Source organism: Hemitrygon akajei, chromosome 1 (genome assembly GCF_048418815.1).
Source record: "Hemitrygon akajei chromosome 1, sHemAka1.3, whole genome shotgun sequence".
Taxonomy (NCBI): Eukaryota; Metazoa; Chordata; class Chondrichthyes; order Myliobatiformes; family Dasyatidae; genus Hemitrygon; species Hemitrygon akajei.
The window spans coordinates 36782137-36808985 of record NC_133124.1 but is presented as its reverse complement, the minus strand read 5'-3'; the positions used below and the strand labels follow the sequence as shown (position 1 = coordinate 36808985).

Below are 26849 nucleotides of genomic sequence, written 5' to 3'. Positions count from 1 at the left end.
ATCTCCTAAAAGTACAATGCTCATATTTTGTGTTGTAATTAGAATTATGAAAAAATATTGTTTCTTAAAATCAAGAACAAGTAAATTTTACTGTAAAATATAAAAATGTCTTTTTTTATTCACAAAAGAAAAACATACAGAGTAAGTAATTACATGGTATATTGAGTACACAATTTGTGGATTTAAATGTTCAGTTTCAATAGTTATATTTCTTTATAACATGTCAGTCGGTCGTATTTGTTCATGGTTAGCCTACATTTCCATCGCAACGCTTCCAAAAGTTAACTCGCCTTTTTTAACACCTTGAACAACTTGATAAGGTACTAAAAGTGCAGGCGTTTCTATACTTAAACTTCTAATTCGGTACAATAGAGGCCAATGATAAAATGCGTGTTACAGTATTTAATATTGAAACATTTATTATAAAGAATAGAAAATAGAAAAGACAGGCTGCAGGTCATTCATGGCTGAAAACAAGGGACAATGTTCCACTGTGTGTTTCTGTGTTTATTATTCATTTATTGGGTGATGAAGCTTCAATATTTCAGAAACCGAAACGTTCAGTTTTTATAGTAAAACAACAAAAACACAAGTAACAAAACGACAATCAAGGGAACGTGGAATTATTACAATAACGAAATACTGCAAAAGCTTGAAGTTTGAAATCTGGCAATAACACTGCTGAAACTTGGCGTTTCGCCAAATCGATTTGTTTACCGAACAATGCTCGCTCCCTTTACGTCACAATATTACAATCATTTAGCTCAACATTATCTAACAAATTCGATTAAACTCACGACAGAGTTATGTTGGGGCAATGAACGCTGGAATCTGAACCAGAAGCGTGTTTAACATTTTAATTACAAAGATAAAATACATATCATGCAGCTCTTTGCAAACGGAACACTTCGAATACACGGTGTTAAATTCGTAGGAATTTGCCCTTTAATAAGATATATTAAAATAAATCAACGAACGGGCTATAATATTATGCTATCGAAATAAAAATATAAATAATTACATTTAATTGATCTTAAAATTAAACAATATAAACTAGTTATGTGTTCCCAACATCAGTGAAAACTGATGCTGTTGTTTAAAGTCTTCGATTTCAGTTTGCACTGTTAGTGATGCTGTGACGAAGTTTCCGCAACATTCTGAGCTGACTGCGAATCGTCGGCTTTGCTTAAATCTCGCTGCTGCGGCAAAAGAAAGACGCATTTTAACATATTTTAAAATAATTAAAGAAGCCAAAAGAAAAAAATATTTAGATGCCCGTGTTTGCTTGATGTCATTGAGGAAAGTCTTTCCTTGTCTGCTCTCGTTAGTATCTTTAACTTCATAAATTTCTAATGAGTTTTGGTGAATTCATAGCTGACGTCCTCTGTGCTTACCTAACAAGAATTATACTTGATTTGGGGTCAACACAGAAGAATCTAGATTGATTCTTAGAAAAAGTGTGTTATACTTTCAACACAACTTGAGTAACTGCCATTGGAGTTTAGAAGAAAATTGATGTAAGCGATTCTAAGTGTGACTGACAGCGAGATACATGGGTCCTTTATTTTGGATTAAAAACAGAACTATGGGGCACAACTTAATGGATAGTTTTTTTAAAAAATCACAAAGAATTCTGCAATACATCTTTGGAATTCTCTAATTTTGAGAATATTCAAGGATATTCTCATCATACTCTCATGTTACAGTTCTCATTCTTGTGATCAAATGCCTCCACGGAAAATGGGCAGGAAAGTGGAATTGAGATTCAGGATTGATCAAAGTCTTATTCAATGGCATGACAGATGCTGGACTACATAGCTTATTTCCACTATGAGGATTTTGTTACAAGCTGGTAACAACACTATCTGATCAGAGTGACCAAAAACTTAGTTATACCATCAAGCATTAACAAGAGTTTTGATCAAGCCAAAATCCTTACATTTCTGTACAATAATAACAATAACTATGGTTCACTTACTTGGTTCTAAATGGGGACATTGAAACTAAACAATGGTAAATGATTATGCTAAAGATGTTGCATAAAACACACCTTAAGTTCCTACTTTGCAAAAGAAAATACATTTTTATATAATACAAAACAAGAGCAACTTGCATTCAACAGCATCCTAAAGAACGAAACATGTCTTAAATGCTAGTTACAGAATCCTAATCAGAAATAAGTTGTCACAAAATTAATGGAGAGAATGAGTTAATTTACCAAATGTTTTACAAGATATGCATTTTATTGAGTGTCTGAAAGCCAGATGTGAAGGTGGGTGATAGGAGGCTTAACCAAAGAACTCAAAGCTTAAGCCCAAGAAGTTGAAAATAAAGCTGACATTGATAAGACAAGGAAAGTGCTGGATGTACAAGAGGAGAAGGTTGAGTAAATACGTTTCAGTGAGAGAGTCATGGACTTTGCGATAGGCAAGACTGTGGGGACATTAGAACAAAAGAAAGTGGATTAAACAAATCAAAGTGATGGTTGATGCAATGTTCAGCAGTGATGCTCTACAGGTTGAACATGACTTTGTCAGAGATGGACTATGGAATAGAGTTTTGGATGAGGCTGAAATTAGGGAAGGTTGAAATGAGAGCCTGGTCAAGAAGGAAATGGGATACATGGCAGTAGAGGTTAATAAAGATATGGAAAATAGTTTCAGCAGCTAATGGCTTTAGGGAGAAAACATTTAAAATGATATTGCAGAAGTGGACAGTTTGTCCTGGTATGGCTTACACAAGATTTTTTTATATATAAAACAATTAAGAGGGTCTATCAGTCTGTTTTGCATAAAATTTAAATTACTTCAGGAGTCTGGTAGAGCAGTAAAATTAACCTGAACTACTTAATGGGGAAGATATCACCTATTATAACTATTAGCAGAAGAAAATATATAGCAAAGAATAAATTATTTTTAAAAAAATGACCATTTAAGTAGGACGCAGGGCATTCCACTTTAACACGAGCTTCAAGATCCTGATTAATGAGGTAATCCACAGAGAATGTATCCTGCCTGATTCCATCTGATTCTGAGATGAAGGAGCAGTGGAATGAGATGACAAGGAAGCAACTGGTCCCAGTGCAGGAAGAAGTTCAATGATCTCACACATGATTAAGGGCAGCAGAGGTCATTACCAATTACTGCACTTGCTTGGTACTTTATGCACCACACATTTTTCACCCACCTAGCAATAATCTCTACTTATCCAGACTCCAACCTAACATTCATATGACCAATACCAAAACCAATTTTTGCTCTATTATATGCCCTCTTTTTGGCTTTTGGGTTGGCTTTGAACAGATTAGATATGGCAAAGTTATTTCCCATGGTAGGGGATTCTAGGACAAGAGGGCACAACTTCAGGATTGAAGGATGTCCATTTAGAACTGAGATACGGAGAAATTACTTTAGTCAGAGGGTGGTATATCTGTAGAATTTGTTGCCACGAGTGGCTGTAGAGGCCAAGTCATTGGGTGTATTTAAGGCAGAGATAGATACATTCTTGATTAGCCAGGGCATCAAAGGGTAAGGGGTGAAGGCGGGGGAGTGGGGATGACTGGAAGAATTGGATCAGCCCATGATTGAATAGCGGAGCAGACTTGATGGGCCAAATAACCTACTTCTGCTCCTATATCTTATGGTCTTTGACTTTTCTTGTTAGCCACTGTTGTGTCATCTTGCCTTTAGAATACTTCTTCCTCTTTGGGATGTACATATCCTGTGCCTTCTGAATTGGTTCCAGAAATCTCAGCCATTGCTGCTCTGCCATCATCTCTGCTAGAGTTCTTTTCCATTCAATTCTGGCCAACTCCTGTCTCATGTCTTTGTAATTCCCTTTATTCCACTGTAATACTGATACATCTGACTTTAGCTTCTCCTCAAATTTCAGGATGAATTCAATCATTTTATGATGACTAACCTCTAAGGGTTCTTATAACTTAACCTCTCTAATCAATTCTGGTTCATTGCACAACACCCAATCCAGAATAGCTGATCTTCTAGTCAGCTCAACCACGAGCTGCTCTAAAAATACATCTCATAGGCACTCTAGAAATTCCCCCTCCTGTAATCCAGCACCAATCTGATTTTCCCAATTTACCTGCGTATTGAAGTCCCCTATAACTATTGTAACATTGCCCTTTTGGCATGTAATTTCTTTCTCCCATTGTAGGTCACATCCTTACTACTCTTTGAGGGTCTATATACAACTCACCTTAGGGTCTTTTTATCCTTGCATTTCCTTAGTTTTATTTACAATGATTCAACACCTTCACCTATGTCATCTCTTCCTAATGGTTTGATTTCATTTTTTACCAAAAGGGCAACACCACCCCCTCTGCCTTCCTGTCTGTCCTTTCGATACAATGTGTATCACTGGGCATTAGGCTCCCAGCTATAATCTTTCAGCCATGATTCAGTGATGCCAACCTGCCAATCTGCAACTATGCTTCAGGTTGTCTTGTCTTGTCTTGTCCATACTGCACCAACTGCTGCCAGTGGGCTATAAACGTGCAGTCCCTTATGCATGCAGTTGTAATTTAAATTGCGGTGTTTAAGAGCAGAGACTTGAAAGTTTTACTATCAGCGGCAGATTTAATGTGTGGTGGCAGGGAGTTCCAAACTGGAATGGTCCTAGAGTACAGTGAGTAGCAGTAGCAGTCCTTGTTAGTCTGAATGGTCTTGTAGTTCAGGGATTGGTTTTGTTGGGTTGCTGGTCTGTTATTATGGTTACACAAAAAGTGAGTAATGTTGGATGGAGTTAATGAATGAGTTTCCTTGTAAGTTGTAGTAAGCCTGGCTATTGTGCGGCGTCTTTGGAGAGTATCCCATTTGAGGTCGAGAAGCATATCTGTACCACTACTGGTCTTTCTATAATCACTGGTTACAAACCTGGTACCTCATCTCTGGACTTCCTCAAGGTTATTAATGTGAATGATTTTGTAGGGATCCCAAATGGCGCTACAGTATTTAAGTCTTGGTCAGACGAGTTTTATAAGCAATTTCTTTTGTGGTTTTTGAGCAATTCCAAAAGTTATGCCGTAGAAGGCCAAGGATTTTGTTGGAACTTGAAATGGTTTGGCTGATGTGTTTTACCCAGCTAAGGTTATCTGACAGTTCAATGCCCAAGTACGGGTGATGTTTTACTTCCTGCAGTGCAGCGTTTCCCCCTGAAGTACTGATGATGGTAAAAAAATTTCTTGTGAGTCATTCTCATAATGTAGCACTTTGAGATATTAAATTTCATCTGCCCTATCAACAGCCTCTCCTCACTACACATTGCTTCTGATTGTAAACCAGCTGCCTCACCTTCAGCACAATTATCTGTCTTTCCTACGATACTCCTTGCCTTGAAATATAAGTAGCTCAGGACACTAGTCACACCATGTTCAACCTTTTGATTCCTAACTTTGTCTGAGATTTTACCAACATTTGCCTCCACAATCTCTCCATTAACTGTTCTTACACTCTGGTTTCTATCCCCCTGCATGTCTAGTTTAAACTCCACCATATAGCATAAACAAACCTTCTCCCCGGGATATTAGTCCCCCTCCAGTTCAGGTGCAAACTGTCCCTCCGTACAGGTCTCACTCACCCTGGAAGAGAGCCTAATGATCCAAAAATCTTATGCTTTCCCTTCTACACTAATTCTTTAGCCATTTATTAAACTGTACAATCTTCCTAGTTCCAGCCTCACTATCACATGGCGTGGGTAGCAATCCTGAAATCACTACTCTGGAGGTCCTGTCCTTTAACTTAGCACCTAACTCACTGAACTCCCTATGCAGAACATTGTTAGTCATCTTACCCATGTCATTGGTACCCACATGGACCATGACTTCTGGCTGTTCACCCTCCCACTTAAGAATGCTGAGGACTCGATCTGAGATATCCTGGACCCTGGCACCCGGAGTCAACACGCCTGTCAGGAATCTCATTCTCACCCACAGAACTCTCTGTCCTTTTCCCTATCTGACAAATCACCTATCACCACAGTGTGCTTGTTTTCCCCCCTTTTATTCTGAGTCTCAAAGGCAGATTCAGTGCCAGAGACATGGACACTGTGGCTCTCCTCTGTTAGGTCATCCAAAGTAATATAATCTGTTGTTGAGGGGGATGGCCACAGGGGTACGTTGCACTAGCTCCTTAACCCCTTTCCCCTTCCTGTCACCTAGTTTCCTGTGCCCTGCAACTTGGGTATAACTGCCTCCCTAAACATCCTATCTACCATTCCTTCAGCATCACAAATGATCCAGAGTTCATTCAGTTCTGGCTCCAACTCCTTAACGTGATTTGGTAGAAGTTGCAGCTGGATGCATTTCTTGCAGTTGTAGTCATCAGTGACACTGGAGGTCTCTCTGCCTTCCCACATCCCACAAGAGAAGCATTTCACTATCCTGTCTGTCATCCCTACTGTCCCTAGCTGAGCAGATATAAAGAAGAGAATGAAAAAACTTGAGCTTTTCTTTCCTTTGCTTTCTCTGTGAAGTCTCTCTTGCATAAGCCTTGAAGAGTTAAAGCCTCAAGATCACCACTCTGATTACGTCCACTGAGACAGTGGCCACCACACTTGTCCCTGCCTTCCTTTAATTTGCTTTTATCAATCCCAAATGCCAATTAGTCGCTGGTAAGATCTCTATTATGCTGCCGCGACATGCTGCTGTTGCCTTTTATCTTCAGAGAGTGGACCTGATTAAAGCCTCCTCCTCCCCAAACTTCTGATGTCCGGATTGGCCACTGTTCAAAGCTCTATTAAGCTCTATATGTATATCAATATTCATAGTGATAAACATTATTGGCCTGGAGTTGAGTATATTGGCATAGTTTCAAGGTTTTCAAATGATATGAAACTTGGAGATGTAATAAATAATGAAAATGACAGGAAAAGATTTAAGGAAAAAATAATCCAAATTGGCAAACACTTGGCAGACAAAATGTAATGGTGAGAAGTGGGAATCAATATATTTGAAGAAAGAGATCATACAGACCATGCAGCACAATTGTGAAGGATGTGCAGTTTTTTGAAGGTTGTGGAACAAACTGAGAAGACTGTTAAATAGACATATGGAATCCATTCTTATGGAAGAAAAAAAATCAAATATCAAGGACATGTTCCAGAGGTCCATAGGGATCTTTAAAATATATGATAGGATTTTACGTATACTGTACATGGACTTTTCAAAAAATTAAAGTAAGTTAGGATAAGGACAAAAGTCTAAGAGCAGTGAGTAATTCTTTTTCAGAACAGAGGAAATAATTCAGTGTTCTCCTGCAGTTGATATTAAGATATTATTAGTCATAATTATATTATATCAAGACAACTGATTAACATAACTGATATTATTAAGATAACATTGGCTGATATTGAGATATTTAAAATATTACCTTAAAATAAAATATTTTAAAAGCAACACACACAAAATGGTGGAGGAACTCAGCAGGCCAGGCAGCATCTGTGGAAAAGAGACTGATGAGTCCTGCCGAAGGGTTTTGGCCTGAAACATCGACTGTACTCTTTTCCATAGATGCTGCCTGGCCTGCTGAGTTCCTCCAGCATTCTGTGTGTGTTGCTTGGATTTCCAGCATCTCCAGATTTTCTCTTGTTTGTAATATTTTAAAACTTGTTTTATAATAAGAAAACTTTAAATAAGTTTTCTTATTTTAGACTAAGATAGTTTAAAATAGTTGATTAACCTATTATTTTAATATCAATATCTTGTTAAAATTATAGAGATGCTTAGGTGATGAAAATAGTAGCACTAATTTAATCAACTATTAGAGATCCAATTGCATACTGGTTATGGTTACTGGGCAAGAAATCCTGAGGTATATACTAATAGTCTGTAGAGAATAATGATGAAAGGATACATGTTATTATTGGCCTAGACTTGAGTACATAGGGATAATCTCAAAGTTTGCTGATGATATGCAACTTGGAGATGCAGTAAGCAATGGAGAAGGTAAGAAGCAAGTTCAAATCCTGCTTTCACAGAACTTTTATTTCTTTTATACAATTATTTTCAATCCTGTTATTCTTGAGCGGGGGTAGATGAGCTTTCTTCTGAACTACAGCAGGTTGTCTGGGGAAGGTGCTTTCACTCTTTTTTGATAGGTAGTTTCAGGACTTAGATCTAATGACAAAAATGAGACTTGAATATATTACTGATGCAGGATAATAAGTGATTTGGAATGGAACTTGTATGGTATTGTTTCCATGTGCCTGGTGACATTATCATTCAAGAGTATAAAGTTTGCACATTTGGGAAACACTGCACTGAAGGTTTAGGGTGATGGATGGATTGCCAATTAAATGAGCTTCTTTGTACATAATGGTGACCAGCTGATTGATCAAAATTGGAGTAGCACTTATCCATACAAGTGGAAAGTATGGTAGACGTGAAATGGCTATGAGGTACCAGGATTTGAATTACTCACCACGGGATACCCAACCTCTATTATTCTCTGAAAGCCACTGTATTTATGTGGCAGTTCCAGTTGAGTTCTTAGATAATGGTAACCTCATAGATATTAATGGTTGGGGACCCAACGCTGATAATTGCCTTTGGATATCAAAAGTAGGTGATTAGACTCCTGTTGAAGATGGTCGTTGCCTGTCACTGATGTGACTTGCATGTTGTGCAGTTCTTAGATAATGGTAACCGCATAGAATATTGTCCAGACCTTGCTGTAAGCACGTGTGGATGGTTTCCTAACCCCACTTCTAATTTTGTGAAACAGGTGGAGATGGCCGTGCAAGCGACTGCCTTGAAAAATTCCTACAGTGTTGTGCAGGTCTGGAACGACCGTCCACCTGCAGCCAACTTCCTTTGTGTGAAATATGTCCCCAACAACTGGTGTGCTTTCCCATGATGCCCATGAACCCAGCTTTAACATGGATCCTTGAATGCTACCTTGATGTCAAGGGTAATAATCTTCATATTGCCTCTGGATTTCAGCTATTTGTGCACATCAGTAAATCGTTTCACTGTTTGTGTTTATCAGTGAATAGGTGCACATAGTATAAGGAATAAGGTAGACAGTCTTGTAGCACATTTAGAGATTGCAGGTATGACGTTGTGGGCATCACTAAGACTCGGCAGAAAGAAGATCATAGTTGGCAGCTTAACATTCAAGGATTCACCTTGTATCAAAGGGACAGGTAGGCAGGCAGAGGGAGTGGAGTGGCTCTGTTGGTAAAAAATGAAATCAAATCCTTAGAAAGAGGTGACATACGATCAGAAGATGTAGAATCTTTGTGTATAGAATTAAGAAACTGCAAGGGTAAAAGACTATGTACACCATGAAATATGAATCCTCCATAGCATCCACTCAGTTGTCATTAGCCCTGCCAACAGCCTTAACACATTTATCTATTTTAACACAATGGTCAATTCACCCATTCTGTGTTTTGTTTGTAGCAAAAAGAGTTACTTTTTGTTTGTTAGCTGATTACTCAGTAACTTTAAATGGTGATTAATATGAAGAAATAGTTCTTTCTGTAAGATAAATAAACATTAATTATGTGAATAAGCTGGAAATAAATCCTATAAATAATCTATGTCTGCAACAGGCAGTTTACAATTATTGTTCAGAGTGCCTCCAGTTATAAATGTCTAACAATTAACCAAACATGCGCTGATTTTTTCTCCCCACTGGGAATGCACAAGTCCATTATTAATAGCATGACATCCAGAATTTGTTTAAGTACTAGTTGGACATATAAGAAGTAAAATGGCCTCCTAAGATGTCACATAGAACATGTTGATAGAGATAAATACAAAAATTGAAACTTTTAAGACCAAAGTAACTTCTGGTATTTTTAATAAAAACACAAAATGCTGGCAGAACTCAGCAGGCCAGACAGCATCTATGGGAGGAGGTAGTGACAATGTTTCGGGCCGAAACCCTTTATCACTCCTGATGAAGGGTTTCGGCCCGAAACGTCGTCACTACCTCCTCCCATAGATGCTGTCTGGCCTGCTGAGTTCCGTCAGCATTTTGTGTTTTTATTTATTTCCAGCATCTGCAGATTCACTTGTGTCGCTTCTGGTATTTTTAATCTTGTTTCAAGAATTCTTTGAAACAAGGGTGTGGAATTTGCATATTCTCCCAGCAGTTTTCCTCTGAATACTCCAGATTCTTCTCACCAATCAAATGCATGCATATCTACAGGATAATTCACCTCCGTAAATTGCCACCCAAGTGAATGGTCGCATCTGAAGTGACTTTCTGGGGGGCAGGGGGTGAAATGATGGGGATACGAAGAGAAAAAAATGGGACTGGTGTAGAATAGATGAGTGGTCAGTGTGGAATTGGTAGGGTACAGCCTCTTCCCATGCTGAGATCAGAACATCAATTGTCTTTGTTTAACCAAATCACAGAACCAATAAACCTATTCAGTTGTTTTTAAATTTCAACTAAAAATATTAAGACCTACAAATAATTTATATCTGCAGCAGACAGTTCACAATATTGAGATCAAGGCAATCACCTCATGCATTACACATATTAATGCAGAAGTACTTATTTGTACCAGATGCACATAATTTATTTTGTATCTAAACAAATGTTTGCAGTATCAACTAGTTAGATTTGCTTTTGCTTCTCTGAGGTGCAAGGGTGGAATCAATAAACCAAATTTGTGGCATGTTTAGCACTTTTATTATTAAACACAAATTGACCAATTTACTCCACTTCCAAAGCCACAACATCTGAGAATACACAGTCTGCCCTGGAAATCTTAATTCAGCACATTAGCACTATGCCATGTCCCAATTTCACCAAGTCAAAATCAAAATACTCTCAAATTTCAGTCTAAGGAGGGCATCTTGCATAGCTGGAATAAGTACAGTACAGATTTTTATAATTCTTCAACATAAAGCACATTGAAAAAATCCAGGACCAAAAAACAAAATATAGTAAAATATTCACACCTATGGTGATGAATTATGACATAATAAACCATTTCCAAGATAAAAGTATTTTAGCATTTCACTTTAAAATACTCACACTTTACAACCTCACCCCTTCCGAACGCTTTGCTCTCCACTTCCTCCGCACTAATCCTAACCTCACTGTCAAAACCGCAGATAAAGGGAATGCTGTAGTAGTCTGGTGGATTGAACTCTACCTTGCTGAGGCCCAACGACAACTCTCAGATACCTCCTCTTACTTACCCCTCAAAAAGGATCCCTGCAAGGAGCACCAGGCTATTTTCTCCCACTGATCTTATTAGCTCTGGGGATCTTCCATTACTGCCACCAACTTCAGAGTTCCCGCACACCCTGTTTCTACCTCTTACCCAAGATCCACAAATCCGCTGGTCCAGGTAGACCCATTGTTTCAGCTTGCTCCTGCCCCACTGAACTCATATATGCATACCTTGACTCTGTTTTCTTTCCCCACCTGGTTCAGTGTCTTCCTACCTACATCTGTGACACTTAGCATGCTCTGGATCTTTTCCATGATTTCAGGTTCCCTTGCCCCCATCATCTTATTTTCACTATGGATGTCCAGTTCCTATACACCTCCATCCCCCACCAGGATGGACTCAAAGCTCCCCGTTTCTTTCTGAACACCAGACTCAACCAGTTCCCCTCCACCACCACGCTCCTCTGTCTAGCGGAACTTGTCCTCACACTTAATTATTTCTCCTTTGGCTCCTCCCACTTCCTTCAAACAAAAGGTAGCCATGGGCACTCACATGGGTCCCAGGTATGCCTGCCTTTTTGTCTGTTACGTTGAACAGTCCAAGTTCCAAGCCTACACTGGTGTCCGTCCTCCACTTTTCCTACGCATGTTGACGGCCGCATTGGTGCTGCTTCCTGCACTCATGTGGAGCTCGTCAACTTCATCAACTTTGCCTCTGACTTCCATCCTGCCTTCATATTTAACTGATCCATTTCCGACACCTTCCTCCCCTTTCTCGATCTCATAGTCTCTGTCTCTGGAGACAGCTTATCTACTGATGTCTATTATAAACCCACAGACTCTCACAGATACCTAGACCATACCTCTTCCCACCCTGTTACTTGTAAAAACACCATCCCCTTCTCTCAATTCCTCCATCTCTGCTGCATCTGCTCTCAGGATGAGGTTTTTCACTCTAGAACGAAGAGATGTCCTTCTTTTTCAAAGAAAGGGGCTTCCCTTCCTCCACCATCAACACTACCCTCAACTGCATCTCTTCCATTTCACACACATCTGCTCTTACCCCATTCTCCCACCACTCTACCAGGGATAGGGTTCCTCTTGTCCTCAGCTACTGCCCCACCAGCCTCCACATCCAGCACATAATTCTACAGAAATTCTGCCATCTCCAACGGGATCCCTCCACCAAACACATTTTTCCCTCCCCCCCTTCCAGTTTCTGCTTTCCACAGGGATTGCTGCCTACACAATTCCCTTGTCCATTCGTCCCTCCCCACTGAACTCCCTCCCAGCACATAATCTTGCAAGCAGAACAAGTGCTACACCTGCCCCTACACCTTCTCCCTCACTACCATTCAGGGCGCCAAACACTCCTACCAGGTGAGGCAACACTTCACCTGTTAGTCTGTTAGGATCATATGCTGTGTCCATTGCTCCTAGTGTGGCCTCCTGTATATTGATGAGACCCAACATAGATTGGGAAACTGTTTCACCAAACACCTACACTCAATCTGTCAGAAGAAGGGGGATCTCCCAGTGGCCACCCATTTTAGATCCACTTCCCATTCTGATATGCCAATCCATGGCCTCCTCTACTGTCATGATGAGGCTATACTTAGGTTGGAGAAACACCTTATATTCCGTCTGGGTAGCCTCCAAGCTGATGGCATGAAAATTGATTTCTCAAACTTCTGGTAACAACCCCACCTCCCCTTTGCCATTCCCCTTCCCCTTGTCCCTCTCTCATCTTATTTCCTTCCCTGCCCATCGCCTTCCTCTGGTGCTCCTCCCCCCCCCTTTCTTTCTTCCATAGCCTTCTGTTCTCTCCTATTGGACTCCCCCTTTTCCAGCCCTGTTCCTTTTTCACTAATCAACTTCCCAGCTCTTTATTTTATCCCTCTCCCTCCCAGTTTCACCTCTCACTTGTGTTTCTCTGCCCCCCTCCTCCAGCTTTTAAATCTACTCCTCATCTTTTTTCTCCAGTCCTGCTGAAGGGTCTTGGCCCAAAACATCAACTGTTCTTTGTTCCATAGATGCTGCCTGGTCTGCTGAGGTGCCAGCATTTTGTGCACTTTACACAGTCAAATGCATAGTTAATGGGAAGATGTATGACTTTTCAATGTAAAAAAAATTTATTATGGACAAATGAATGTACAGTAGATGTTGTTACAGAATGCTATCAGGAAATAATTTAAAGCAATTAGTTTTTATCAGATAAAGATTAACCAGGACCAAGCTGCTTGTATAAAAGTTTAACTAACATGTACAATATTAACTTCTGCAAAGACAAAGGCTTTTATCACCAAAACAGAAATGATAATGCTACCAGTGATGAATGACTTTCCTAAAATAGTGGATGTGATAGGCTATAAAATCCCTCACATAGTACAACTCAGCACAGAGAAACCTGAAACCTGTCCAGGAAACCAGAATGTATTGATCCGTCAAAGAATCAGCACACTGATCTCATAATAAAGACAACAGCAAAAGTAATCTTTTAAAAACAAATTCAGAGAGAAAATTAAAACAGTTTAGCAAAGTGTATAGTATGAATTTCCTAAATAATCAAAGTTAGACCACAAAATCTCACTTACTGCAATTCAAGGAATAACACATGTAAATCTTTTTTATTTAGAACAACTTTCAAAACTTCAGAACAATTGTGTAGGAAGTATTACCATCAACAGATAATAAACAAATCATCACATTAAACTAAACCAATGTCAAATTATATTTCACAAGGTTACTGAAGTAAACAATCATAAGTGTCATAAATCTTGGTGTGATCAAAGGGCCATTATGAAACCAAGTCCACCCATGCTTAATGTCATAGAATTTACAGTCATAAAGTTTTGGATGAAAAATACTCCAAATTAGTATCAACAGTTGAACATAATTTTTCCTGATGTTGGTCAGGATTTTGCAATCTCACATATAGAGGACATTATCTTTATTTGACTATGGGCAGCTATCACAAACACTTCCTGTATTTGTTTCTTACAAAAAGTAATAAAACATACATGGTACTCTACCTTGGACAGAGAAGGCAGCAACAAAAATTCCAGTGGTTCCGATCTATAAGGAATGAAAACAAGCATGGGCTTTCTTGGAGTGACATTTTTTTTTAACTAAAATCATACTGAATTATTTTTAAAGAATAGCTGCACTACATTTGCAAATGAACAAATAGCAAAATCAATGATTATAAACATTTAATGATGTTACAATATACTAACCTGGCAAGTGACAATCCTCTGGTAAAATTTAATCTGACTTTTTAAAAAGATTTGCTATGTGTGTGTACCTTCATACAAAGGTTATGCTGAGAGCAATGTAAAGTAATACAAATCTAAAATCAAATACACGTGGTGGCAGCAGATATCTTTTCCAAGTTAGGATTGGCACAGCAATCTAAGACTGAACAAGACTGTGCAAGCTTGATCTCCAATATGCTTTTAACAAATAACTTATTATCATTTTAGGCTGTCTTACTTCCACTTGCATAACTTGTCCCAACTTCATCCTCTGCCTTAGATAATCCCAGATTCAATAGCACTAGATATTTCTAACTACCATTAACTACACTTAAGATTGAGCACTTATTAGCATTAAGACCTGCAAAGCCTGATTTGCATGGTAATCAATTGGAATTAGACCATACTATCCCCTTGAAGCTAAGCAAGTATGCGTCAATTGCTGAGTCTCTTGTCTGTTTTCTGGAGATAAGCATTGTCTTAATAAAGGGAAAAAATTCTAAGATACTTCATGTAATCAGTAGACTGTATAGAGACAACCAATTGTCTGGAGGCATATACAGTATAGGCTAGATCAGATAAGAAAGGTAGATTTCCTTACCTCGACAACATTGGTGAATCAAATAAGGCAACGTCCACACTACACCGGATAAATCCGTAACCGAAGCTTTCTCTCTTCGTTTTTACCCTTTGTCCACACTAAAACGGTATTTTTGTCCCCCAAAATCAGAGCTTTTCAGAAATGCTCTCCAAAGTGTGTATTTTTGAAAAAGCCGGATTGGCCGGAGCAGTGTGGACGGGGTAACCGGAGACCTCTGAAAACGCTGTCAGACAGCAGCACGCTATTTCATTGTTTTCTTGAACGCAACCTAACAATTTCAGAACAGACGGCAACGAAACTGATGCCAGAAGAGTTAGAAATGTACTCACCAAATACTTTGACCCATAACTTACTGAATAAATAAGTATACTCACTTTGCCCTGTTTTTTGTCCTTGCTCGTATGAAGGTGGTTTACCTATTTATGCAAGTACTTCTCTGACAGTAGATGTGTAACAGCCTAATGTAACATTGTATGGAAATACAAGATAACACTGATGCAGACATATTTTATACATTTAAAAAGGTGCTTTATTAATGCAACAGAGTTAGTCAGTTTTTCAATGTTGTCATCAGCCGGGTCAATCTGTCCGTGAACTCCCTGTCGGTTGCCTCCGAACGCTCCAGTATTTGTTTTTTTCACTTAAGTTCTCCTGCATGAAAGCCAACACCTGTCCATTGTTTCAAGTTTTTCTAGTCTGTACCTACACAAATGCGCACTTTTACGGCGAGATATAACACCAAGCATGTAGCTTGTTTTCAGTAGATGTGTCCTGCACATGCGCAGGAGGAGGAGATTCGCCGAAATCTCCGTTTCAATGTGGATAGAGATATTTTTTAAAACGCATAGTATGGACGCATGTCGTTTTTACGTGAAACTGATGTTTTCAAAATTATCCGGTCTAGTGTGGATGTAGCTTAAGATTTACAGTGGCATGCAGAAGTTTAGGCGCCCCGGTCAAAATTTCTGTTACTGTAAATAGTTAAGTGAGTAGAAGATGAACTGATCTCCAAAAGTCATGAAGTTAAAGATGAAACATTCTTTTCAACATTTAAGCAAGATTAGTGTATTTATCTTTGTTTTGTACAACTTCAGAGTTTAAAAAAGGAAAGGAGCACCATACAAAAGTTTGGGCACCCCAAGAGATTTGAGCTCTCAAATAACTTTTACCAAGGTCTCAGACCTTAATTAGCATGTCAGGGCTATGGCTTGTTCACAATCATTGTTAGGAAAGGCCAGGTGATGCAAATTTCAAAGCTTTATAAATACCCTGACTCCTCAAACCTTGTCTCAACAATCAGCAGCCATGGACTCCTCTAAGCAGCTGCCTACCACTCTGAAAATTAAAATAAATGATGCTCACAAAGCAGGAGAAAGCTATAAGAAGATAGCAACGTGTTTTCAGGTAGCCCTTTCCTCAGTTCGTAATGTAATTAAGAAATGGCAGTTAACAGGAATGGTGGAGGTCTAGTTGAAGTCTGGAAGACCAAGAAAAGTTTCCGAATGAACTGCTCATAGGATTGCTAGAAAGGCAAATCAAAAGCCCTGTTTGCCTGCAAAAGACCTTCAGGAAGATCTAGCAGACTCTGGAGTGGTGGTGCACTGTTTTCCTGTGCAGCGACACCTGCACAAACATGACCTTCATGGAAGAATCATCAGAAGAAAACCTTTCCTGCATTCTCACCACAAAATACAGCATCAGAAGTTTGCAAAGGAACATCTAAACAAGCCTGATGCATTTTGGAAACAAGTCCTGTGGACTGATGAAGTTAAAATAGAACTTCTTGGCCGAAATGAGCAAAGGTGTGTTTGGGGAAAAAAAGGGTTCAGAATTTCATGAAAAGAACACCTCTCCAACTGTTAAGCATGGGGGTGGATCGATCATGCTTTGCTTGTATTGCAGCCAGTGGCACGGGGAACATTTCACTGGTAGATGGAAGAATGAATTCAATTAAATACCAGCAAATTCTGGAAGCAAACATCGCACTGTCTGTAAAAAAGCTTAAGATGAAAAGTGGATGACTTCTACAACAGGATAACGATTCTAAACCAGGGGTCCCCAACCTTTTTTGCACCACGGACCAGTTTAATATTGACAATATTCTTGTGGACCGGCTGACAGGAGGGCGGAGTGAGGGGTGGTGTTAATCATGACCAGAATATAGGTGATAAGTCAACTATAAGTCACTTATAAGTGGCTAATACACTCAATTTCGTTTCTAAAAGGGTTTATCTAACGAATTTAATATTAAACACACAGTGTGTATTTTCCTCGCATGAATATAATAATGTCAATTATACATCACTTATATGTCAATAGCATTGTCACATTTTAAATAACATTTGGATATTAAACACACAATGCATATTTTCCTTGTATGAACATATAAAATGATTGCAACACACCAATATTGCTGAATCAGTGGGAGCCCTGGGCTTGTTTCCCTGCAACAAGATGGTCCCATCGAGGGGTGATGGAAGACAGTGATACTCGAAGGGGGTTCCTTATGTCCAGTCTATTCCGCAATTTAGTTTTCATTGCATTCATTGCAGAAAACCCCACTTCACAGAGGAATGATGTTGGAAATGGAAGCAATGTTTTCAGTGTTTTTGTGGCTATCTCAGGATATTCAGCCTGGACTTTGATCCAGAATGCCGGCAGAGATGTTATGTTAAATATACTTTAAGCCCACCATCATCTACAAGTCAAGGAGTTGATTTTCTTCACGCGCTGACATGAATAATTCACCAGGGACATTCACAAATGGGTCACGGACCCATTCCTTTGCACGTCTTGGGTTATTTGCGGTTGGGAAGTAATGCTTGAATTCTGTCGACAGCGGGTTTGTCTTTAAGTGCAGGGTGTTTGGACTCAAGGTGCTGAAGCAGTTTTGAGGGCTTCATTGCCTCATCAGACAGCTTGTCTCCACATATCACACCCAGGGGGCTTGGAGTGTGTGGGTCACTGGTCGCATTAAAGCCATATTTTATGTACGACTCAACATATTTTCTGTTGAAGGAAGCTTTCTTTTTTTTCCCAGTCTTGGCCTCAGCTGTCTCTGCGTTATCATCATCGTTAGGCCTTTTATGTCCCTACCACCTCTTCCAAAGAAATTCTCAAGTGACGTTTGTTTTTTACTCATTGTGTAGTCATAGGTTAATGATGACCTCACGTGCATTCAAGTTCAACAGTGGATGTGACAGGGAATGAGGAAAGGTGCAGCTGACTCATATCATTCCATATAACCAAATAATATCGTTCCCTTGCAGCCTGGTAGCACGTTGGGGACCACTGTCCTAAACAAACCTCAAAATCCACAATGGACTACCTTAAGAGGCGCAAGCTGAAGTTTTTGCCATGGCCCTCACAGTCCCCCGACCTAAACATCATTGAAAATCTGTGGATAGACATAGAAACATAGAAAACCTACAGCACAATACAGGCCCTTCAGCCCACAAAGTTATGCCGAACATGTCCCTACCTTAGAAATCACTGGGGTTACCCATAGCCCTCTGTTTTTCTAAGCTCCATGTACCTATCCAAAAGTCTCTTAAAAGACCCTATCGTATCCTCCTCCACCACCTTTGCCAGCAGCACTCTCTGAGTAAAAAACTTACCCTTGACACCTCCTCTGTACCTACTCCCCAGCACCTTAAACCTGTGTCCTCCTGTGTTAACCATTTCAGCCCTGGGAAGAAGCCTCTGACTATTCACATGATCAATGCCTCTCATCATCTTATACACCTCTATCAGGTCAGCTCTCATCCTCCGTCGTTCCAAGGAGAAAAGGCCGAGTTCACTCAACCTATTCTCATAAGTCATGCTCCCCAATCCAGGCAACATCCTTGTAAATCTCCTCTGCACCCTTTCTATGGCTTCCACATCTTTCCTGTAGTGAGGCAACCAGAACTGAGCACAGTACTCTAAGTGGGGTCTGACCAGGGTCCTATATAGCTGCAACATTATTAAATTCAATTCCATGATTGATGAAGGCCAATGCACTGTGCGCCTTCTTAACCACTGAGTCAACCTGCGCAGCTGCTTTGAGCGTCCTACATACTCGGACCCCAAGATCCCTCTGATCCTCCACACTATCAAGAGTCTTACCATTAATACCACATTCTACCATCATATTTGACCTACCAAAATGAACCACTTCACACTTACCTGGGTTGAACTCCATCTACCACTTCTCAGCCCAATTTTGCATCCTATCAATGTCCCGCTGTAACATCTGACAGCCCTCCACACTATCCACATCTCCAACCTTTGTGTCATCAGCAAACTTACTAACCCATCCCTCCACTTCCTCATCCAGATCATTTATAAAAATCACGAAGAATAAGGGTCCCAGAACAGGTCCCTGAGGCACACCACTGGTCAACGAACTCCATGCAGAATATGACCCGTCTACAATCACTCTTTGCCTTCTGTGGGCAAGCCAATTCTGGATCCCCAAAGCAATGTCCCCTTAGATCCCATGCCTCCTTACTTTCTCAATAAGCCTTGCATGGGGTATCTTATCAAATGCCTTGTTGAAATCTATATACACTACATCTACTGCTCTTCCTTCATCAATGGTGTTCAGTCATATTCTCAAAAAATTCAATCAGGCTTGTAAGACAGGACCTGCCCTTGACAAAACCATGCTGACTATTCCTAATCATTTTATAGCGCTCCAAATGTTCATAAATCCTGCCTCTCAGGATCTTCTCCATCAACTTATCAATGTTTCCTGGGCTATCTCTACTCTCTTTCTTGAATAAGGCAACAACATCCGCAACCCTCCAATCCTCCAGAACCTCTCCCGTTCCCATTGATGATGCAAAGATCATCACCAGAGGCTCAGCAATCTCCTCCCTCACCTCCCACAGTAGCCTGGGGAACATCTCATCCAGTCCCGACAACTTATCCAACTTGATGCTTTCCAAAAGCTCCAGCACATCCTTTTTCTTAATACCTACATGCTCAAGCTTTTCAGTCTGCTGCAAGTCATCACTACAATCACCAAGATCCTTTTCTGTAGTGAATACTAAAGTGAAGTATTCATTAAGTACCTCTGCTATTTCCTTTGGTTCCATACATACTTTCCCACTGTCACACTTGATAGGTCCTATTCTTTTACGTCTTATTCTCTTGCTCTTCACATACAGTACTTGTAGAATGCCTTGGAGTTTTCCTTAATCCTGCCCACCAAGGCTTTCTTATGGCCCCTTCTGGCTCTCCTAATTTCCTTCTTAAGCTCCTTCTTGTTAGCCTTATAATTTTCTAGATCTCTAACATTACCTAGCTCTCTGAACCTTTTTTAAGCTTTTCTTTCCTTCTAGACTAGATTTATTACAGTCTTTGTACACCACGATTCCTGTACCCTACCATAACTTCCTTGTCTCATTGGAACTTACATATGCAGAACTCCACACAAATATCCCCTGAACATTTGCCACATTTCTTCTGTACTTTTCCCTGAGAACATCTGTTTCCAATTTAAGCTTCCAATTTAATTTCCTGCCTGATAGCCTCATAATTCCTCTTACTCCAATTAAATATTTCCCTCTTATCTATTCCTGTCCCTCTCCAATGCTATTGTAAAGGAGGTAGAATTATGATCACTATCTCCAAAATGCTCTCCCACTGAGAGATCTGACACCAGTACCAAATCAAGTACAGCCTTTCCTCTTGTAGGCTTATCTACATATTATGTCAAGAAACCTTCCTGAACACACTTAACAAACTCCACCCCACCTAAACCCCTTGCTCTAGGGAGATGACAATTAATATTTGGGAAATTAAAATCTCCCATCATGACAACTCTCTTACTATTACACCTTTCCAGGATCTGTTTCCCTATCTGCTCCTCGATATCACTGTTACTATTTGTCGCCCTGGGATTCAAGTGCAACCCGTTCTTTCTGTACAGGTCACACCTGTCCCAAAAAAGGTCCCAATAATCTAGAAATCTGAATCCCTGCCCCTGCTCCAATCCCTCAGCCACGCATTTAACTGCCACCTCATTCTATTCCTATACTCACTGTCATGTGGCACAGACAGTAATCCCGAGATTACTACCTCTGTGGCCCTGCTTCTCAACTTCCTTCCTAACTCCCTGTAGTCTTTTTACAGGACCTCTTCCCTTTTCCTACCTATGTCATTGGTACCCAGTAAAGTTATTGACCCCTTCCTGTTCCTAACCTCCACCCACAGAGACTCCGTAGACAATCCCTCCATGGCGTCCACCTTTTCTGCAGCCGTGACACAATCTCTGATCAACAGTGCCATGCCCCCATCTCTTTTGCCTCCCTCCCTGTCCTTTCTGAAACATCTAAAACCCGGCACTTGAAGTAACCATTCCTGTCCCTGAGCCATCCAAGTCTCTGTAATGGCCACCATGTCATATCTCCAAGTACTGATCCACGCTCTAAGCTCATCTGCTTTGTTCACAATACTCCTTGTGTTAACATACACACATTTCAAACCTCCAGTCTGAGTGCGTCCCTTCTCTATCACCTGCCTATCCTCCCTCTCGCACTGTCTACAAGCTTTCTCTATTTGGGAGCCAACCTCCTCTTCCCCAGGCTCTTCAGTTCGGTTCCCACCCCCCAACAATTCTAGTTTAAACTCTCCCCAGTAGCCTTAGCAAACCTCACCACCAGGATATTGGTCCGCCTGGGATTCAAGTGCAACCTGTTCTTTCTGTACAGGTCACATCTGCCCCAAAAGAGGGCCCAATAATCCAGAAATCTGAATCCCTGCCGCTGCTCCAATCCCTCAGCCACACATTTAACCTCCACCTCATTCTATTCCTATACTCACTGTCATGTGGCACAGGCAGTAATCCCGAGATTACTACCTTTGTGGTCCTGCTTCTCAACTTCCTTCCTAATTCCCTATAGTCTTTTTTCAGGATCTCTTCCCTTTTCCTACCTATGTCATTGGTACCAATATGTACCACGACCTCTGGCTGTTCTCCCTCCCACTGCAGGATATCTTGGATGCGATCTGAAATAACCCGGACCCTGGCACCTGGGAGGCAAACTACCATCTGAGCTTCTTTCCTGCGTCCACAGAATCACCTGTCTGACCCCTTAACTACAGAGTCCCCTATCACTGCTGCCTTCCTCTTCCTTTCCCTACCCTACTGAGCCACAGGGCCAGACTCTGTGCCAGAGGCATGACCACTGTTGCTTCCCCCCCCCCCCAACAATACTCATACAGGAGTATTTATTGTCAAGGGGTACAGCCACAGGGGTACTCTCTAGTACCTGACTCTTTCCCTTCTCTCTCCTGACTGTGACCCACTTGTCTGACTCCTGTGGGTCTGGTGTGACCACCTGCCCATAGCTCTTTTCTATCACCTCCTCACTCTCCCTGACCAGACGAAGGTCATCGAGCTGCATCTCCAGTTCCCTAACTCGGCCCCTTAGGAGCTGCAGCTCGACCTCAAAAGAGCAGTGTATGCAAGTTGGCCCAAGAATCTCACAGAACTAGAACCCTTTTGCAAGGAAAAATGGGCAAAAATCCCCCAAACAAGAATTGAAAGACACTTAGCTGGCTACAGAAAGTGTTTACACCCCAAAAGGGGGTGTTATTAAGTACTGACGATGCAGGGTACCCAAACTTTTGCTTCGGGCCCTTTTCCTTTTTTGTTATTTTAAACTGTAAAAGATAGAAATAAAAAAAGTAATCATGCTTAAAATATTAAAGAAATGTGTCATCTTTAACTTTATGCCTCTTGGAAATCAGGTCATCTTTTACTCACTTAGTTATTCACAGTAACAGAAATTTTGACCAAGGGTGCCCAAATTTTTGCATGCCACTGTATACACTCCAGCAGTTTAATTACGATTTTCTATCAAAACCAATAGCAGATTTTTTTGCTCCAGATTCGTTTAACTTAATTAGTGAAATCCAAGCAACACATACAAAATGCTGGAGGAACTCAGCAGGCCAGGCAGCATCTTATATGACTTCAACATAATATTCCATCTCCTGATTTATGAAGGCCAATTTGTCAAAAGCTTTCTTTATGACCCAATCTACCTATGATACCACTTTCAATGAATTTATGGACCTGTATTCCCAGATTCCTTTGTTCTACCATACTCTTCAGTGCCCTACCATTCATTGTGTAAGACCTACACTGGTTGGTCCTACCAAAGTGCAACACCCCCTATGTGTTGCATTAAGAGGCAGGAAGAGTTTTTCTTCCTTCTACTGACTGCGTGAGATGATGGGCTGTCGGGACTTTGAGACTTTCTTTTAAACCGTGCCATGGACTGCTCTTTATCAGATTACGGTATTGCTTTGCACTGTTGAAACTATGTGTTATAATTATGTGGTCTTTGTCAGTCTTTTATCAATTATGGTATTGTCTGCACTGTTGAAACTATATGTTAACTATAACTATATGTAACTATGTGGTTTTGTGTAGGTCTTGTAGCTTTAGGTTTGTCTGTTGGGTTTGTAGTTCCTTTCCGGGGAACGTGCTAAGATGGTAGCATGATATCGATACACAGCAGCCTCTCCGGACTCTGGATTGGGGATTACCAAACGTTATGTGGTTTTTCTTGTGTGGTCTGTTTTGTGCTTTTTCGTGATATCATTCCAGAGAACGTTGTCTCATTTTTTAACTGCATTGTATTTGTGGTTTATAAATGACAATAAACTGAATCTGAATCTGCCATTTCCCAGACCATTTTCCCAGCTGGTCCAGATCCTGCTGCAAACCATGCTAGCTTTCCTCATTGTCCATTACACCCTAAACTTGGTGTCATCTCAAATTTGCTGATCCAGTTAACCACATTATCACCCAGCTCATTGATGTAGAATAGATGACAAACAACAACGGACCTAGCTATGATCCCTGCAACATTCCACTAGTCACAGGTCTCCAGTCAGAGAGGCAACCATCTACTACCACTCTCTGGCTTCTCCCAAACAGCCAATGTCTAATCCAATTTACTAGCTCATCTTGAATGCTAAGTGACTGAAATTGCTTGACCAACCTCCCACGTAGGACCTTGTCAAATGCTTTGCTAAAGTCCATGAAGACAACATTCACTACCTTGCTTTCATCAACTTTTCCGATAACTTCCTCAAAAAACCCTGTAAGATTGGCTTGACGTGACCTACTACACACGAAGCCATGCTGACTATCCTTAATCAATCCATATCTATCAAAATACTTATAGATCCAGTCCCTTAGAATACCTTCCAATAACTTTCCCACAACTGATGTCAGACTCACCAGCCTATAATTTCCTAGTTTCTGTTTAGAGCCTTTTTTAAACAGCAGAACAACATTGGCTATCCTCTAATCCTCTGGTACATCTCCTGTCACTAAGGATGCTTTAAATAGCACTGCTAGGAAGATTCTTCAATGGAGCTGTAAACAGTTTGGAAAATATTGATAGGAGTTCTCATTTTGCCTCAACTTGCTTCTAACAAATCCAATGATTTGAAAGATAGGCATGTTGATCTCTAGTCTTTAATTTTTGGCTGTGGGAACTTGACATAAAATTACAGCATAAATTGATGCATTCCAGCTAATTGAACGATAGGCATGGTTATCAGCCGGAAACAGAAAACTCGCATTTATTTAGCATTTGATCTGACTGAAAGAGTCCAAACATTTTAAAGTCAATTAATTAATTCTGAGGTGCAAAGAACAACACACACAAAATGCTGCAGGAGCTCAGCAGGTCAGGCTGTGTTTATGGATGGAAAGAAAAAGTTGACATTTTGGGTCAAGGCTCTTATTCAGAACTGGAAAAGGAGGAGGCAGAAGTCAGAATAATATTATAAAGTGATGGAGGGAGTGCATGCTGATAGATGATAGGCGAGACGAGGTGACAGGGAAAATGTGTAGGTGGGGGGAGACCTTCTGAGTTTCCCCAGCATTTTATGTGTGTTGCTCAAGATTTCCAACATCTGAAGAATCTCTTGTGTTTCAGAGGTATAGAGTGTATTGTAACGTTGAAAGAGTGATGTTGAATTAGTGAAATAGCATAGACTTTCAAATTAATTCAGGTAGAATTTATAATTTGCCTTGTAAATGTGTCCAAATTCAGCTTTTCTTGGTAGATATAGCACTTGTAAGACATTTGAAATGGTCCAGCCTAGTAGGCACCAGTACACGCCTCTGCCCAGCACGACGCACCTCTAACAATATTTAAGTAGAATGGGTCAACTGTGGAGGCAACTAGTGGATTTTTCTCAATCTAAAGATCGGGATTGAGCCCCAATGTAAATCTGTTTCTAGAATGATCTCATTAGTCACCTCAGTACCCACAAAACTGGACTAGAAGTAAGTCTTCCCTGATCACAAGAAACTGCACCAGAAAAAGATAATGACAAAGATAAATTCAAAGGATATTAAAGGAACTGTTATGACAGAAGTGGCAAATATTCTACTGGAGGCTTCAAAATGCATTTCAGCCCATTAACAAGAACCAGAGATAAAAATAGAAAATGCTGGAAAAACTGTCTGTAGAAGAAGAAAATGGTATATTTTAATTTGTGATGGTGCCTGACCTGCTGACCTTACCAACATTTTCTGCTTTTATTTCAGATTTCAGCAACTGTAGTATTCTTGATCAACAGGAACCAGAGAACTAAAAACAATTAGGTGAAGAAATTGGAACAAAATAGAAATAGAAGACTGTTTTCTGTCTGTTTATCTATCTATATCTATACATCCCACCATTTATCATGCATTTCCATGTTTGCTCTTCCCAACTGCATTTCCTCTTATTTTCTGGGATGAATTTAATTTGTCACCTTTGAGCCCTTTGTGTCCTAGGCTGTTTCTAACTTCCAGCAGCAGAGATCTTTAATCCATGCAACTGATCACAATGCCAATTTTGGGATCGTTTAGTAAACTTCTTAATCATTATTACTACATCTAAAATTCAAATCATTGATGAAACTCTCCACTGGTCGGGATCAACCATGAGTGTTGCCTCCCAGCTCTCTTTGTGGTATGCAAGCCAGGGCAGTATGATATGAAGAACAAGCTGTTGTCCATGTAGCTCCCCTCTCCACACAGCTGATGAATCCAAAGGAATGGCAGAGACCGATGCAGCTTGGTACCAACTGTGTTGCAGGACTTGCCACTCAACGTGGGACTGTCTTAGTGATTCCAGCTCTGGATTTTTCCTTGAAGTTTATTCCCAAAGTATTTCCCATGAGTGGATATAGCTGCAAGCAGTTGAGGTCTGAGATCAGTTTTCCTTTTCCTAGATGAGCTGACAACCACTGCTGATAAACTCCAAAGTACACTGCAGATGCTGTGGTTAAATCAAGACGTACAAAAAAGCTGGATGAACTCAGCAGGTCGGGCAGCATCCGTTGAAAGAAGCAGTCAGCGGTTCGGGTCGAGGCCCTTCGTCAGGACTAAAGGAGGAGGGGGCAGGGGCCCTATAAAGAAGGTGGGGGAAGGGTGGAAACCAATCAGAGGAAAGATCAAGGGGTGGGGGAGGGGAAGCAGGGAGGGGATAGGCAGGAGAGGTGAAGAAGGAATCTAAGGGGAAAGCACTATGAAGAAGGCAGAGTCATGAGAGGTGATAGGCAGCTAGAAGAGGAGACAGAGTGAAGGTGGGATGGGGGAAGGGAGCGGGAGGGAATTACTGGAAGTTGGAGAATTCGATGTTCATACCAAGGGGCTGGAGACTACCCAGACAGTATATGTGAGGCACTCTTACCACCATTCAGGGCCCCAAACAGTCCTTCCAGGTGAGGCAACACTTCACTTGTGAGTCTGTTGGGGTAATCTATTGCATCCGGTGCTCCTGGTGTGGCCTCCTCTACATCGGCGAGACCCAACGCAGATTGGGGGACAGCTTCGTC

The 26849-nt window shown here is 40.6% G+C and overlaps 1 protein-coding gene across 4 annotated transcripts in view; it reads right to left on the bottom strand.

The window, feature by feature from the left end:
- ppp1r42 (protein phosphatase 1, regulatory subunit 42) overlaps window positions 1-26849 on the bottom strand; it is a 105320-nt gene that overhangs the window by 4827 nt on the left and 73644 nt on the right. For 2 of the 4 annotated variants that reach the window (XM_073041119.1, XM_073041129.1), the window contains exons 9-10: window positions 14183-14225; window positions 114-1199 (exon numbers count right to left, since the gene is read on the bottom strand). In XM_073041119.1, the coding sequence (XP_072897220.1) occupies window positions 1125-1199; window positions 14183-14225 (118 nt within the window). In that variant the 3' untranslated portion in view covers window positions 114-1124. Of the gene's footprint in view, window positions 1-113; window positions 1200-14182; window positions 14226-26849 lie in introns of those variants that run through there. The other 2 variants (XM_073041146.1, XM_073041154.1) reach the window with 2 other exon arrangements.